This window comes from Chlamydotis macqueenii, chromosome 4 (assembly GCF_036417535.1).
Source record: "Chlamydotis macqueenii isolate bChlMac1 chromosome 4, bChlMac1.mat, whole genome shotgun sequence".
NCBI lineage: Eukaryota > Metazoa > Chordata > Aves > Otidiformes > Otididae > Chlamydotis > Chlamydotis macqueenii.
In genome coordinates, this window is record NC_141559.1 from 81,905,591 (window position 1) to 81,919,920 (window position 14,330).

Below are 14,330 nucleotides of genomic sequence, written 5' to 3' on the forward strand. Positions count from 1 at the left end.
CACATATCAAAGAACACATTCAATGCACACTGTAAACAGGACATTGCATCACAAAAATTCAAAATGAGGGCCAACGCTTTCATAAACATTGGCCAACATACCGTCAGTGAAGTCCAAAGCGTACACTGGAAATCTTCGTGCAATGTCATCAGAAATCCCCTTGCCAACATTGAGAAACTCATGCAACTAAAGAAAGGAAGGAAGTGCTGTGTCAGTTTAAAGGCTCATGCATTGTTAAAGAGATTAACCTCCTTATTCAATACCGATAGGAGCAAAACTGGTCGTTTTGAATAGGGCATTCAAATCAGATTTTGTAATGATAATAAAAACAAACCCTTCGCACTTCAATTTATAGCCTCAAAAGCATTGTAAAAGAACGAAAATCCCCAGACCACCCTGTTTTCCTCCCTTCCTTCCCTTTTCTCCCCTCCCATTCATATCTGCATCCCTGCTTCGCAGGTGAGGGAGCTGGTGCACAGTGTGACCCTGCTGAAAACACCCTGGCCAACAGCAGGATTAGACCTTGGGTACCATGGCATTAAACATCAGGTCAGAGATGCCTTTCCCATCCTTCTAGTCAACTGTTTTCTTTAGGGGCCACCACAAAAAAAAAAACCACAACAAACACCTGTTCCCACAAATCCACGTGAAGCATCTGAAAGGGGATCCCCAGCAAGTGCTCCCTTTCTTAGTGTTGTCACAGAAAAGGGAGACCTCAAATCAAGGTAGCAAGGGAACCAAGACTGTCTACACCTCAACCTCCACCAAACAGGGGACAAGCTAGAATAGCTTCACGTAACCAAACTGTAATTTCTGCCCATTAAGGGGCAGTTAAGATCATTGTGAAAGGGTTCCAAAAACCCAACATGTTCCCTTTTTATTTCTGGTTTGGGGGTCTGCGAGGTGCAGCATGATTGTTTATACTATCTGATGCACATCGCAGGCAATAAGGAGCTTTTCAGAAATGTGACAGCTGCTATTGACTTACAGCCTCCCAATTCTCACAGCTACAGCCTTACAGAAAGCACATGGAAAGCATCAGAGCAGGCAACACTTGCAAATGAGGCACCTGGCATGTTTTTCTGTTATCCTCAACTGAAGAGTACACATACTACTCTAAAAATCAAATGCACCTTTATACAGTGCTAATTACCCCAGCTGTCTCACCTAAAAGACTTCATGTTTGGTGCAGCGCTAGACATAGACTTACAACCTCTGCTAGGGAGCGTAAGGGAGGGGAAAAAGTAAAAATCACAGATCCAAAATTTACACCAATAACTTATAACAGCTTGGACATCTTCCTAATTCTTTGGTTGATTTATGTGGAAACTAAAAGCTACTGCTTTAGAAATGTCTTGACACTACAGTGCTTATTTGACAGACTACATGTAGCTTTGCTTTTCCTCATGGGGCTCACCTGCCTTGCAGTGCCTGGAAGATCAGAGGGATAAAACTCAACAAGGAAACCTCTCCTTTAGAAGGAATACATCAGGCACAGCAAACACTAGGGTCTGGGGTGCAGAAGGTTGCTCAGAGGACCAGCTCCTTTAACAGTGATTATCACATCTCCTATTTCACCTACTGAAGTCATTCTGTTGCACTTTGCATTTTGCCAACGCACCTGTATTATTTCAGGACAGCTCCAACTCTCTAGCCTGAACAACCATAATGAAAAGACAGCAGAGACCAGCATAACATCTGCATTTTAAGCATTTCTGAAAAAAAGCTATGAGCTTAAACCATATTTGGAGATCAAAGCCATATGCACTTGAAAAGCAATTTAATTTCCCCCCCCCCCCCCCCAGAAAGACATTCCTGAAGGCACAAGTCAGCCAGAGAATCACAATAGCTTTAATGACTAATATGTTTACTCGTCTTGCTGCAGTGAATACAGGGAAAATGATGCTCGGTGTATCTCATCTTCTGGGGAAGAAGCCACACACTTGCTGCTGGCCCAGGGCTGAGCGTTGTCGGGGGAGAGGGAATGGGCACTCACGTACACTGACTGTTCAGAACCAGCAGTGAGCGCGCAGAAGAGAAAAAGCACTGCTTGGCTTCTTATCCCACAAAGCACATTGAAGGGAATTTGAGAGAAGGAGAGGCAGTGGGTTATGTCTGAGACCCCTGATTCCTTCATGTTTTTATTTCTTGCACATGCACAAGTTAAGCCTAGGGTGGAGGATGAGGATGTCAAGCTAAATCTCATCAGCAGCTAAGTATGGGGAAAGCCGTTTCTTCTGTATGGTTAATCCTCCTCTCACTTCCCTCTCCGCCCTGCTAACCTCATAGTCAACTTGAGTTGCACTGAGGAGAGAAAAGACCAAGTTCACTGACCTCTGAAGTTACCACTCTTTTTGGTTTTACTTTTATCCCCCAACCTATCCACCATACATCTTCATCGTGTAACTCTACTCCAGAAGTGTTTAAATCTGTCTTTTACCTCCTGTCATCTTCTGAACTGGAAGCCTCAGGAGGCTTCCAAAAATCCTGGGAAGGACAATGCTGACACTTCATCCTCACCCTTTTATTATTTCCTTCCTCCTGTCCTCTGGTGCTGGGAATTTCTTGGACTGATATTTCCTGCTTTTTTGTCCCTCAGTGGGTCAAGTTTGGCTGATCCATTGTCTTTCCACTCCCATTCATAGTGGCACCTCTGTCATGGGCCTGTCATCTTCTTCATTTAACATCCTGATACCAGGTGGCCTTACCCAGACAGAGCTTTCTTTCCCAGAGCTGCAGCTCCCACCAAGCTCAAGGCTTATTAGCCTTTAGGAACCACAGCTCAGGTACCCAGCACCAAATCCTCTTCTGCAAGTCCTTTCAGTGCTTCGCTCATGTTGCTCCTAATACACGAGGGAGGAAAGAGCAGCAAGAAGGAGCATGCAAAAAAATCCTAGGTGAAGTTCATGAATTTTCTAGTTTCCATCTCACAAATCACTCCGAGTTTCTTGCCATAAACGACAACCATTTGGGTTAAAGGCTAAACCAGCACCATGAGTTACACAGCCAAACAGAAAATATCTGCTCCAACAACACTGGTCCTTTCTCAGTCCTCCCCTAAAGTACTGAGAGGATTAACAACTACTTTACACACACCAGGAACACACTCTGTCATCCCTTCTGCCGATGCTGAGCCAACATAGCCCAGCCCTCTCAGCAAACCCACACAGGTATCGAACGGACACAAAGTCGCAGCCAGAAAGCAGCACAACTGTCAGGGGCTCCTCCACAAACAAAATCACAATCAGACACCTCAGCAAGCAAGAGGATTTCAGGCTGACTTAATTGTGACTGCATACATAGCCTTGCCTTGATTATGCATCCTCCGAGACGAGCCAAAGCAAACAGACTGTGCTGTGGTATGCAACCGCCATGTCCCCTTCAGTATTTTCGCAAAAGTAAAAACGAGCACTTGCAAAAAGCCCACTTGCACAGAGCATTTGAGGCCCATTTCTCCCCCATCATTGCAGGACCAAGAGAAGAAAGGAGGCGGGAGACATTTTTATCCTGCCAAAAGGCTTTATCCTCCTGATGCCTCACTTGTAATAATGCAGTGGCTCCAGATTAGGGTATTTCTTTCACCGGGGGTACTCCACAGGTTTAAATTACACCCCTGGTCTCAAATGAGTCTGTGCTCATATTAAATGCTTCCTTTTCTAGAAGGCCATCGCACAGAGCAGGCAGAGGGGGAGGAGATGCTGCTGGAGGGGGCTCTCCTAAGAACGGAGGGATGCAGGCTACAAATCTCAAATCGACCTCACTTCTCCAGGCAAATCTTTCCTTGCCAGGAAAAGAAATCTCCATCCCAACTCTAGAGATCTATGCTGGCAAGGCAGGGTGGGGGACAGCTTCTTCCAAGAGACATGAAAAAGCAGAGTCACTACTACAGAGGCTGCATTTCCTGAAAGCTGAAGGATAAAGGATTTTAAGGATTTACCAAATTCAGACCAAGAACAGTCAATGCCAAGAGCAAGTGCTAAGAAAACAAGCATCATTATCTACAGCACCGGCTTAGAGCTGTCAAAAGTCTGCCTGGCCAAGGCTGCTTGCCCAGCAAGGCAGGTAGGAACCACCACTTCTCAGGGCCAAAACCTACAAGCTGCATCCAGCCCTCCTGTTCACCAAACCACAGGGCAGAAATTCCTCCACAGATATTTAAAAAAGGGCTGGTTTTAGCACAAGACAGAGCCAGACACTTCAACTGCTCTACCAAAAACTCTTTTGAAAGACCAAGTGCAAAGGGTTAAACCGACTTTACCTAAATTACATTACTGCAACCACTCCAAATATCACCACTCTGAATTATTTATGTTTAAAGAAGGTTTCAGGACTTGTTCTCCAAACTTAAGAGCAGGTATGGGGTCTAGAAAAGTTCAAAGCGCTACCCATAAGCAAGGGGATTCTGGAGGAAATACACGAGCTTTGCTCATTTCCAGATGTGCAGATCAAAACCCCTTAAATCTATTCCAGGATTAAAAGTGGTAAATTAACAAGGTTCCGCACTGTAGGCAATCCAAAGCTTTAAGATTATTTCTAATTCAGGGAGAGAAACAGCAAGCTAGAGATGGCACAGTTTGTTTTTCAGGTATGCTGTCTAGTTAAAGAGTGAATTTCTGAACGGAAAAGCAAAGTGATGACCAATACACAGGAAATTCCAGAAAAAGCCGAGTTACAGCATTTCCCTCAAACTTTAAAATACAAAGCAAGTAACATTTTACAGAGCTACAGATCAAACAGCGAGAAGTCAGGCCAAATACTGACAAGCAACTTAAGTGAAATTACCACACAGGGATGGCCAAGAAGTCTTTTGGTTGGGGGAAAGACAAGCAGCAGCTTCTTCAGAGACTTCTGATGGTAACGATTAAGTACCTTGGACCGACAACGCACAGTGATCCATTAATCCCACCCCTGACTGAGCATCTGGAATCAAAGCCCTGTAACCATTTCACCTCCCTACTGCTCTGCATCCCTTCAGCACCTGCCTCTTTGAAGTCCTTTTTTTTAGATTTACAGCAGGAGCTGAGGTAAGTGGACATACACACAGCAGCTGTTTTTAGTAACCTCAGTTTCTTCATGGCAGGAGACGTTGACCAGCCTTACCTTGAGTGGCTTAGGACCGTGTGACTTGTGCCCATCGCTCATCGCTGAGGGTCTCTGATTCACCACTGTCAACAAGTGACGTTGGTGGACTAAGGCTTCCTTGAACTCCTCTTCAGTTTTAGTTTCTAAGAGTTTCTGCCGAAAGGTTATGTCCGAAAACATTGTGGCAAAGGTCCTCCCCACTTCTGTGGCAGTTTTGGTACTTTTCTGAGCAGAAAAAGAAAAAAAAAAAACCTTGTAAAACTATTTTCTTTCACTTCCAAAAGGTAAAACCACTGATTTGCCCCCCTTCGGCACCACCTGAAGAGCAAACTACCTGGCTTCCAGGGCCCCAAAGACACCTGATGGAGAGAAAGGCACATGTGGAAGCTATTGCATACAAACACACCAACCACAGCAGGATCCTGTGAAGGCCCTGAACAGAAGCAATGATCAGTCTTACTCAAGCAACTTCCCAGGACTCGATCCAAACTGAATCATGCTGAGCATGCATTTTATCCCTAGTCTTGCCCCTTCAACGCTGCTAAGACTAAACAAATAAGTCTTTGCTATCCTACAGCATATCAGCATTACTGCTACTGGGGTGGAGAGATACTGTACTCAACATTCTTACAGGTAGAAGCATCCTGATGTATTTTCTGGAAGACAGATTATTGTGCACATCTGCTTCATCAGCTTCCTATTTTCCAGGTATTAAAACAATTCGCTTGGCCTCTCAGGGGCAACTCTGGCAGCACAAGTGGAGATTTAGAGCTTTCAGCTAAAGTAACTGCTGGCATAGAGGAAAGCATAGAAAAGCAGCAGCTGAGCATGCATGCAAGCAGCAGTTTATCTTCACTAAATGCTTGCAAGGGACAGGAGACTTGTTCTTTTTTTCGTGCTTGCAAGTGCCTATTTGCAAACTTTAACATTTCTGTGAGCAGCAGGTCTGATCTTTTAAGGTCCAGCCTCAACCGTATCCAAGCCTGCTTTCCTATTGCTCCAAGCGCCTTGGAAACGAGATACAAAGGGAACAGCAAAGGAGACTGAGCTCCCCATCCCTGCACAAATCCACACTCAAACCCTGACCTGCTCCACTGCTTGTACCACTTCAGTCATGACAGATAAGATACTTGCCAAGGTAGTTATGTAGAAGTATGGCTCATTAAGAGTTCCTTTTGATGCAAAGTTTTAAGCCTCCTGTCTTAGATTTACTCAACACTCATCACGCAGCAACTGCTAGAGACACCCAAACAACCACCCTTCCTTTTGGACAGCCTCCAAGCTCCTCGCGTTACTGCGAGAAGTACTAGCGAGCATATGTGATTGATCTGAATTAGTTTTCATGATTCATAACAAAGCAGATGAACAATTTCTTCATGAACACAACCAAATAATTCAGTGTGGCTTGACACAGAGGCATGGACGCGTGGGTGGCACTGCACTAGTCCCAAAGCCATCACTAACCCTATGCTTGCTCCATCACTCACCCTGCCCTGCCTCCAGCTCTTCTCCATCATAGGCAATGTCCCTTCAGATATGCTTGCTAGGACATGTTCAATTTAAGTTTCTAGAGAAGGGGTTGGATTTAAGTGGAGATAATCCGCTCTAGGAGTTGATTTACAGTTTCTAAATTTGGTCCTTTCAGACTGAACCAGCCTGGATTTGCCATCACAGGGGAGGCTTCTCCTTTCACCTCTAAGCACCATCCTTGGGCTGGATGCCCAAGGGAGCTGCCCAAAGCTGCTCCCTTTCTTTGCTTTCCCAGAGAGATAAACTGGTTGAAGGAAGAGCACAGAGATTTGCAAGAGAACCCAAGGGTTGTTTTTTTTTTCCCCATCATCCATATTAGATAAGGCCACAGAACCAGGTTCTTCAGCATAACAGATGCCCGTTTTCTGAGCTTTTTTCCCTCTGCCCCCAAAGCAAGGCTCATTTAATTCGTTACTGTCAGCAGGTTAATTATTTTAACTGCTGTACCAGAAATGCGTACTTAAAGCTGGCTAGATAAACTAATTTAAAATAAAAAGCATGTTGGCAACCGCAGCTCTGCTTGGCCTCCGCTCCCTTTCCTTAATTTGATGTTGTCCGTTGGAATTGCAAGCTTTCAGGATACAAGCGGGTGCAGAGCTGTTCGCTGGGTGCTTTGCACGTAGCTGGCCAGAGATAAGCAAACTGCCATACAATGAAAGATCAATGCAATTCCGCGCAGGTTCAGTTGTTTGCCTGCTGCTTTTCATAAGGAACATCAATATGTTTTCAGTCTGTTGAGTTTGAGGTCTATGCCAAGAGCGTTGAACTGCTCAGTTGGGAAAAATCTGCCAGAAATCCTGGGAAATAAGGAAACAACAGTATTTCCATTCGAACAAGGGTGGTGGTGGAGGAGACGGACGGACCAGACAGAAGGTCCCAAGGTCACACAGGCAGCATTGAAGAGCAGGAAATTGAATCAGGATATGGCCTGTTGCAGACAAGGTCTCCAACCTCTCCAGCACCTCCCAGAAGCACAGACCTAGTAGCCCAAGGTGTAAACAGCCAGCTCAAGCATGAAAAGGTCTTGAGCTTTGAACCCTTCAATCATTAGCTAGGAGAACACACCATCTTCATCAAGGCAGTGCTTTCTAGGAAGGCAGGACGGCGATTCCCAATTGACCTTGATGCCCTCCAGGATACTACACTAAATATGTTTCACTAGGTCATTTGTTGGCCTTGTCTACATCAGAGAACCAGTAAAGTCCAATTACGCAAGCTTTAACCTTGCTGTTTTGAGTGCCAAAAGCTATAAAAATATCTCAAAGGACTTCAGCACAGCTTGATCTTACAAGCACTCCAGCTCCCAGTCTTGCTTATACTGCCACAGAGCTCAAAACTACGTGTTCCTCTTGGTTACACCAGTCCATCTACAACTGCTGCAACCACATCAGTCCCATCAAGAGAGTTTGCTGGGAAGCAAGCCACACCTTTGCAGTGGGGCATCAGCTGCAGACTCACAGGAGCCCCTACCAGGCATGGCTTGAAGCAGGAATAGCATTCCTTACCTCTAAAAATAGTAGCTAAACTGGTAGAGCTGGGGGAGGGGTGGGCGGGGAGGGAATCTGTGGAGTATTACGTGGATCATGGAGATAGCTCTAGCAAAGTATGGGGACTACAGACATTGTCTGCAGTGTTCTCCTCCCAGTCAGGCTGCAGGCCCTTCTCCAGTATAAGGCAAGGATGCAGCTGACTCATCTACCCCTCCCAGACACTGCGAATAAACCATCTTGACAACTGCTAAGAAGATCCCAGGCCTTTTCATGTCCCATTGTATTTTAAAAATAATACATTGTCATTAACCCTAGAAGGACATCAAGGACAAGCAATCTTGGGAGAACGCTCTGAAGCGCTCCAACAAATACTCACCATTTTAGGAGGAGCCAAGACTAATATCACAAATCTCACTTCGCAGGAGTTTTCACCCCAATTCTGAGGCCTCTCCAGGCGGCTGATGCAAACGTGACGTCGCTGAAGGGACTTTATAGTGCAACTGTCAAGGCAAATAGCATTGTTATACACAACACTCTCTTCTGGCGTGCAAGGTTTATAAACACACATTCCAACTTTGTATTTCTCCAAGTGTTGGTTGTGGAAGGCTCACTTCTGAAGTCTTAAACTGTGACTAATTTTTACTTTTAGTCCAGTTCTGGTAGCAGTTTTGTAGATTTTTAATGTCTATGTTTTTATAGGAAATAACTTTCAAGATTTCAAGGTGTATTCTCACTCTTCCCCCATCTACTTTTTAATAGACAAGAAATCAAAAGACAGAATGCCTCTTAGAAAAAACCCAACACCGACATTACTGGAAAGCAGTTGACCCTTTGTTTCACTTCACCTGATCTCCCAAAGTGCTTTTGCGAACATTAAGACAAGATGCCAAACCAACCCATTTCCACTTCTGCCTTGGGCAGATCTCTCGCCATTTGAACGGCTTTCCCTCTTTGCTCTCAGCAGTTATTTTTCCATTTTCTGGTACAGGTGTGTTACGGAAACCAAGCTGACCTCTTTCCTCAAGATCTGCAGAGGCTGTGGCAGGCAGGATTACTGCTCAGAAGGAAATCCTTGGCTGCAATCCAGCCAGCCCTGCTCAGTATGTGACAGCTGTTTGACTCCCAAAGACTAGCAACAAGTTGTTTGAAATAAGCACAGAGATCACCTGTGGAAGCCATGGAAGATATATAATTTAAACATCCTATTTAAGTATCCCAGGTCTGCCTCCACCCTGGGATACTTAAAACAGAGCTGTGATCTGAGCAGACATTATTTTTCCTGCTGGGAATTTCTGACAAAGCAGCAAAGTGGCTTGGTGCAGTTGCAGGAGGAGGTTAACACCAGCCTGGACTGCAGATCTCCTGTTGCCATTAAAGCCACCTACTACTTCTCAGCTCTTCTGAAAGGCATTGATGAGATATACATAGATTTTGCCTATTGACACTGACAGAAGTGTGGAAATGTGTTTTACTACCTCTGAGTAATTTTTTTTTTCCTGATTTAAAGTCACTTGGATTGCTTACTCTCTTTTCATCTAGCAAGCACCTATCACAGCCCTTAAGTCATCTCTCCTTTAATTTCTCTTCCATAATCCTAGCCCATTTATCTCCTTTTAACATGTATTCTCACATCCATGAGAGACGGAACGTGGTTCCAGTAATAGTTCCTGAAGATCTTTTGCTGGAAATGTACTAGTCAGGAGCACATTTTTTATTAAGTTCTGAACTTGCATGCAAAAATCACACTATCAAGTATTTTCTTATTGAGTTTGACTTCCTGATCACAGATTGGAACCAGCTTACTTACACAAATTAATCTGACAAAGGCACTTGTCTGAGATCTACCAAACAGCTTAATTAGAACAATATACATCATGAGTAAAATGACAGCATTTCATTTATTTCGTAACTCCCCTCCACTACAGCCCCTTGTCCTTTTTCTACTCAAATCAGCATTGGAAGGGAGAAAGATCAAGGCAGGTACTAAGGCTAGGAATAAATCTTTTCTCAAGTAATTGAAAATAGAGTGCAAGCCATTTTCTTAACTAAAGCCATAGTCTGGATCTGCAACAGTCCTTGTCTTTCCCTCCCAAGGGATCCAACGAGCACAGTCAACACTGGTTTTCACAAGTAAATCAAAGTCCTCAGTAGCAATCCTGCTGTGGCTGGACAGTATTCAAGTCTCCTTGTGTTACAGTTCAACAACCAACAGGGAATACACATGAACTCCAAGCTTTATACTAACAGGAGAAACTTCAAGTGGTCCAACACCTTCAGTTCTTTCCCTCCCCACGTGAACAGGTCAACAACAGTGAATAGTTAATGCAACATTAGTAAAAGTGACCCTTATTTTGTGCTCTGTTCTCAGTATTTTCATACCTCAGGTGTTGAGCTGAACGTTTTGAACATCATTTCCACCCCAGAGGTGGCCAGAAGCAGGTACCAGATACCTACCGCTCACAGAGCTGTACTAACTTTCCAAACATCATCCTTTTCCCACCACATCTATCAGGCAGCACCTGACCTAGCAAGAACTACTGAAGCACAAAGCATCAGAGAAGACTTATTACAGGGTAAGGGCCGATTCATCCATCCCGGTGCCTGAAAATGGGGCAAGATACCAAGGCACAGACACGAATATAAATTTGTACATGTTGTGGGTACGAGTTACCAGCCACCTCACCCACTTGCCTGCTCCCACTCCCTTTGCGTAAATCCAAGAACTGAAACCTCACAAAAACTACAGAATTTCAGCTTGCTCCTACCCAAGGTAGGAAAGCCAACATGCAGTAGGCTCTGCCCCACTAGCTACAATATGTGAAGTCATGTAGCAAAGCAGCAAGTTATTTGAAAAAAAAAAAATCTATTACATAGTGTAATAATTAAGCAAACCACGTGTTCTTCTGTAAGCTAGTGTCTCCCTGAAATGACAGGGTTATGTTTCAGCTTCAGCAACTTGTCTCTAAGGCAGTGCTTTCCAGAGATGACAATCTTGCCAACAGTGCCAGTCCAACATCACTTCAGCTCAAGAGCTTCTTGAGTATGGAGGGGAAAAGTTGACTCTAAGAGGCTGCTCTTTGTTACTGGATCGCATTCACATACAAGCTAATTTTCCTGGCAGCCACGCCAAAACCTTGTGTTTCTCTGAATCAGGAGTCCACCATTTCCTTACCTTGCGGGACTGGGAGAGTGTGCAACAAGAGGACCTTGCCGTGTTTAGGCAGTACTGGAAGATTTAGCAATACTGAGCACATTCACAAGATGCCCTCTCTCATTATTATCCATTTTTATCTGAAATAGTTTTAGCCACAGTGCTTGAGTTTGAGGCTTGTCACATCTGAGACTGTTCCTTCCAACTCTGTGAAGAGCTTTGTTGACACTGACACATGCATCTGAATCCCAGTATCACCGACGCCAGTAAAACTGAGCGTGGACCACTTAAGAATTTCCAACCTGGTTTAGGTCAACATATGGACATGACTTAAGTCAATAATATCTTTACAAATCAGGCTGATTTGTTTTAGTGAGGGTAAACAAAGTAAAACTGGATTTAAAGAGGTGCCACAGAGAAAATTCTGATGCACCCGAGCATTGCTGCGCAGAGAGAGAAGAAACAGTGCCTTTGTGCACAATGCAGCCTCATCTGCACCATGCTTGGTCTCACTCTGTTATATCAGTTTGTTTAGGAAAAAAAAAAAGGTGTCTCAGTACTTTTAATGCAAGGCCAAGCCACTTCTGCCCATGGATCCTTCAGCACCTCAAGCTCCTCTTCAGATTTAAGCCATTATTTAGCCAACTCAAATCCTATTCCCTCGGGTAGCACTTAGAGCTCCCACTTCTGTTTTAATCCCAGAATCTAGATAGAAATATAATACAAACCAGAACTGCAGTCCCTACTAGATTTGTGCAAATATTTGTAAAGGATAAAAGAAAAAAAAAAAGTTATTTGGTTCACATGGAGAAATCCCAAGTTATGCAACACTGCAGGTAAAACTCAGCATAGTTCAGGCCAAGAGTAAAGACACTTTCAAAATCAAGTAACTTTTTTTTAAGTAGCACTTAAGTAAATTCCCACTAAGAAAAAAAATCTGAAGGGTAAATAGTCAAAGCCCCAAAAAAACCTGAGAACTAGTAAGACATTTTCAGCTGACTCTAAATCAAGTCTGGTTTGGCAAAAGCCTTCAAGTTCCCTTTTGGTTTGGGTTGAGCTAAATTTAATTCGCCTTTGGTTTGGCTAAAAAACTGAAAAATCTATTTTCACTCACTATTAGTCACACAAGGAAACACTGGGCTATGATTTAATGAGATGCCAGGTTGTGTTCTCAGCAATTTTATCTTGATTTTCCAATAATTGAGCTCATAAAAAGGGTATTTAAATTATAGCACACATCCCTGCTTCGCTGTCCTCCTCTCTTTTCCAGGCTGCGTATTTAGCAGCGCTGAGCATGGCACTGGGATGGTGAGAACTGGCAACGCTCCACCAAAACCACTGACACACCGAGTCACAAGCGCTGCAGGTCTGCCCCACGCCCAAGATGCTATCAGAATAATAACACATTTCTCAAACAAACCATAAAAAGGGTCAAACTATGGAGACCCAAGAGAAACAGAAACCCTCTTTAAACAAGGCAAGAGAGGAAGTTAATTCAGAAACAAATTATCCCCTGCAGTAAGAAAAAGTGCCCAGCAGAGGCAATCAGCTAGCCAGCCTTTTCCTGTCTTGATGCAGAACAACAATGACACTTCTTTTTTTCTCATCCACCGCAAATAAATCTTCCTCTGCAGAGCAGATCCAGGCACAAGCTTTCAGAAACCAGAATTTGCAAGTGAGGAATGAAGCTGTGACCAGCAAGCCAGCTCACCCGCAGCCTGGCATAGGGTTGTTTCTGCAAAGTTGCTCCAAACTGGGTATCATTTTGAACTGGTAAATGCCCTTTCTGGGCTCCAGAAAGACCCATCCTCTCTAGCAGTTCATCTCTCTTGGGGAAAGTATTTCCTACAGGTCAATGCATAAGGAGACACTTCCTCCTCCCTTCATGCGTGCTGCAGGCACTGAAATGAGTAATTCTTCTCTCCAACAGATCGCCTTCAGGACCCAAATTCCTAATGGAGGGTTTGAATTTGGGAACTCCTTTTCGTAACACAGCAACTTCAAGAGCTTCAGTTCTCCAGCATAACCTAGGACAGCTCAACAAGGGAGGCTACAGGCACTTAGAAAATTAATCATTCTTTGAACCCAAAGAACACTTGAAAGACAATGGTTGCAAGTTTTGGAGAACAGGCTCTTGTTTACAAGACTCAAAATCTTGCAATCATTCCTCTAAAGGATATTTATTTTGAACAGTTGAACTGTTTAATTTCCCGTAGCATCCCACTTTGCTCTTTGAAAGAGGCGGCGCTGTTCCGAGGAATACACAGTAACTGAAGTATCTCTATTTGAAATCTTTTCAACAGCTAAACCAGAAGCAACGTGGCCTTTCTATAGGCCCACAAACCTCTGGCTCTGAACATTCTCAAACACGTGAAATAGGCTTTGTTTTTACTGTTGAAAGATCCGTTACTAACACGTTTCACACAAACATAATTTATACTTTAAATCTGAGATGTTACCACTCAAACTTCACTATTTGAACACTGGTCTTGCTTGATAGCCAAGATAACCTCACAATACCTGTTTTTAAAAGCCTGCTTGGGTTTTTCTCAGTTAAACTCCTCCACAGGAATCACTGCGATGCCACTCTATCAGAGTAAGCAATTTTATAACAGCACAGAGCAAGGAAACTACAAAGCCATTCTCTTTGCTTGCAGAAAGGCTTTTTTTTTTCTGCTTTGCCTGTTAAAACAGCTTCAGCAAGTCAGTTAAATGCACTGAAAATAAGTCCTTCATCAATCCATATGCCTTATCAAGGCAGCCAAAGGAAATGGCTCTTCAACTGCTCAATCCAAACTACAAAGCAGTTTGCTTTCATGTTTTTCTAAGGTTTCAGCTTTGGAAGAAAACAATTATCTCTCTCTCCTAGCAAGAAGAGTAGAGTCTGGAAGTTGCAATGCCTGGGGAACCCCACTCAGCTCAGGAAGCATTTGTTCAACAACCCACACAGTCGGACATCTAGGAGAGAGACGCCCCGGCAGTCAGTTAACAGCTACTTTAACATCCTTAGCGCTAGGTATCCTTCACTCCAAGGGAAAATAATTTTTTTAAAAAATAGGTATTTGCATCTCAGTTCA

The 14,330-nt window shown here is 43.8% G+C and overlaps 1 protein-coding gene across 2 annotated transcripts in view; it reads right to left on the minus strand.

Moving 5' to 3' along the window:
- Window positions 1-14,330, minus strand: part of SLC4A11 (solute carrier family 4 member 11) — a 91,531-nt gene that overhangs the window by 32,997 nt on the left and 44,204 nt on the right. For both annotated transcript variants that reach the window (XM_086747133.1, XM_086747132.1), the window contains 3 exons: window positions 8,479-8,602; window positions 5,101-5,307; window positions 102-186 (listed from right to left, as the gene is read on the minus strand). In XM_086747133.1, the coding sequence (XP_086603259.1) occupies window positions 102-186; window positions 5,101-5,307; window positions 8,479-8,602 (416 nt within the window). The remainder of the gene's footprint in view (window positions 1-101; window positions 187-5,100; window positions 5,308-8,478; window positions 8,603-14,330) is intronic.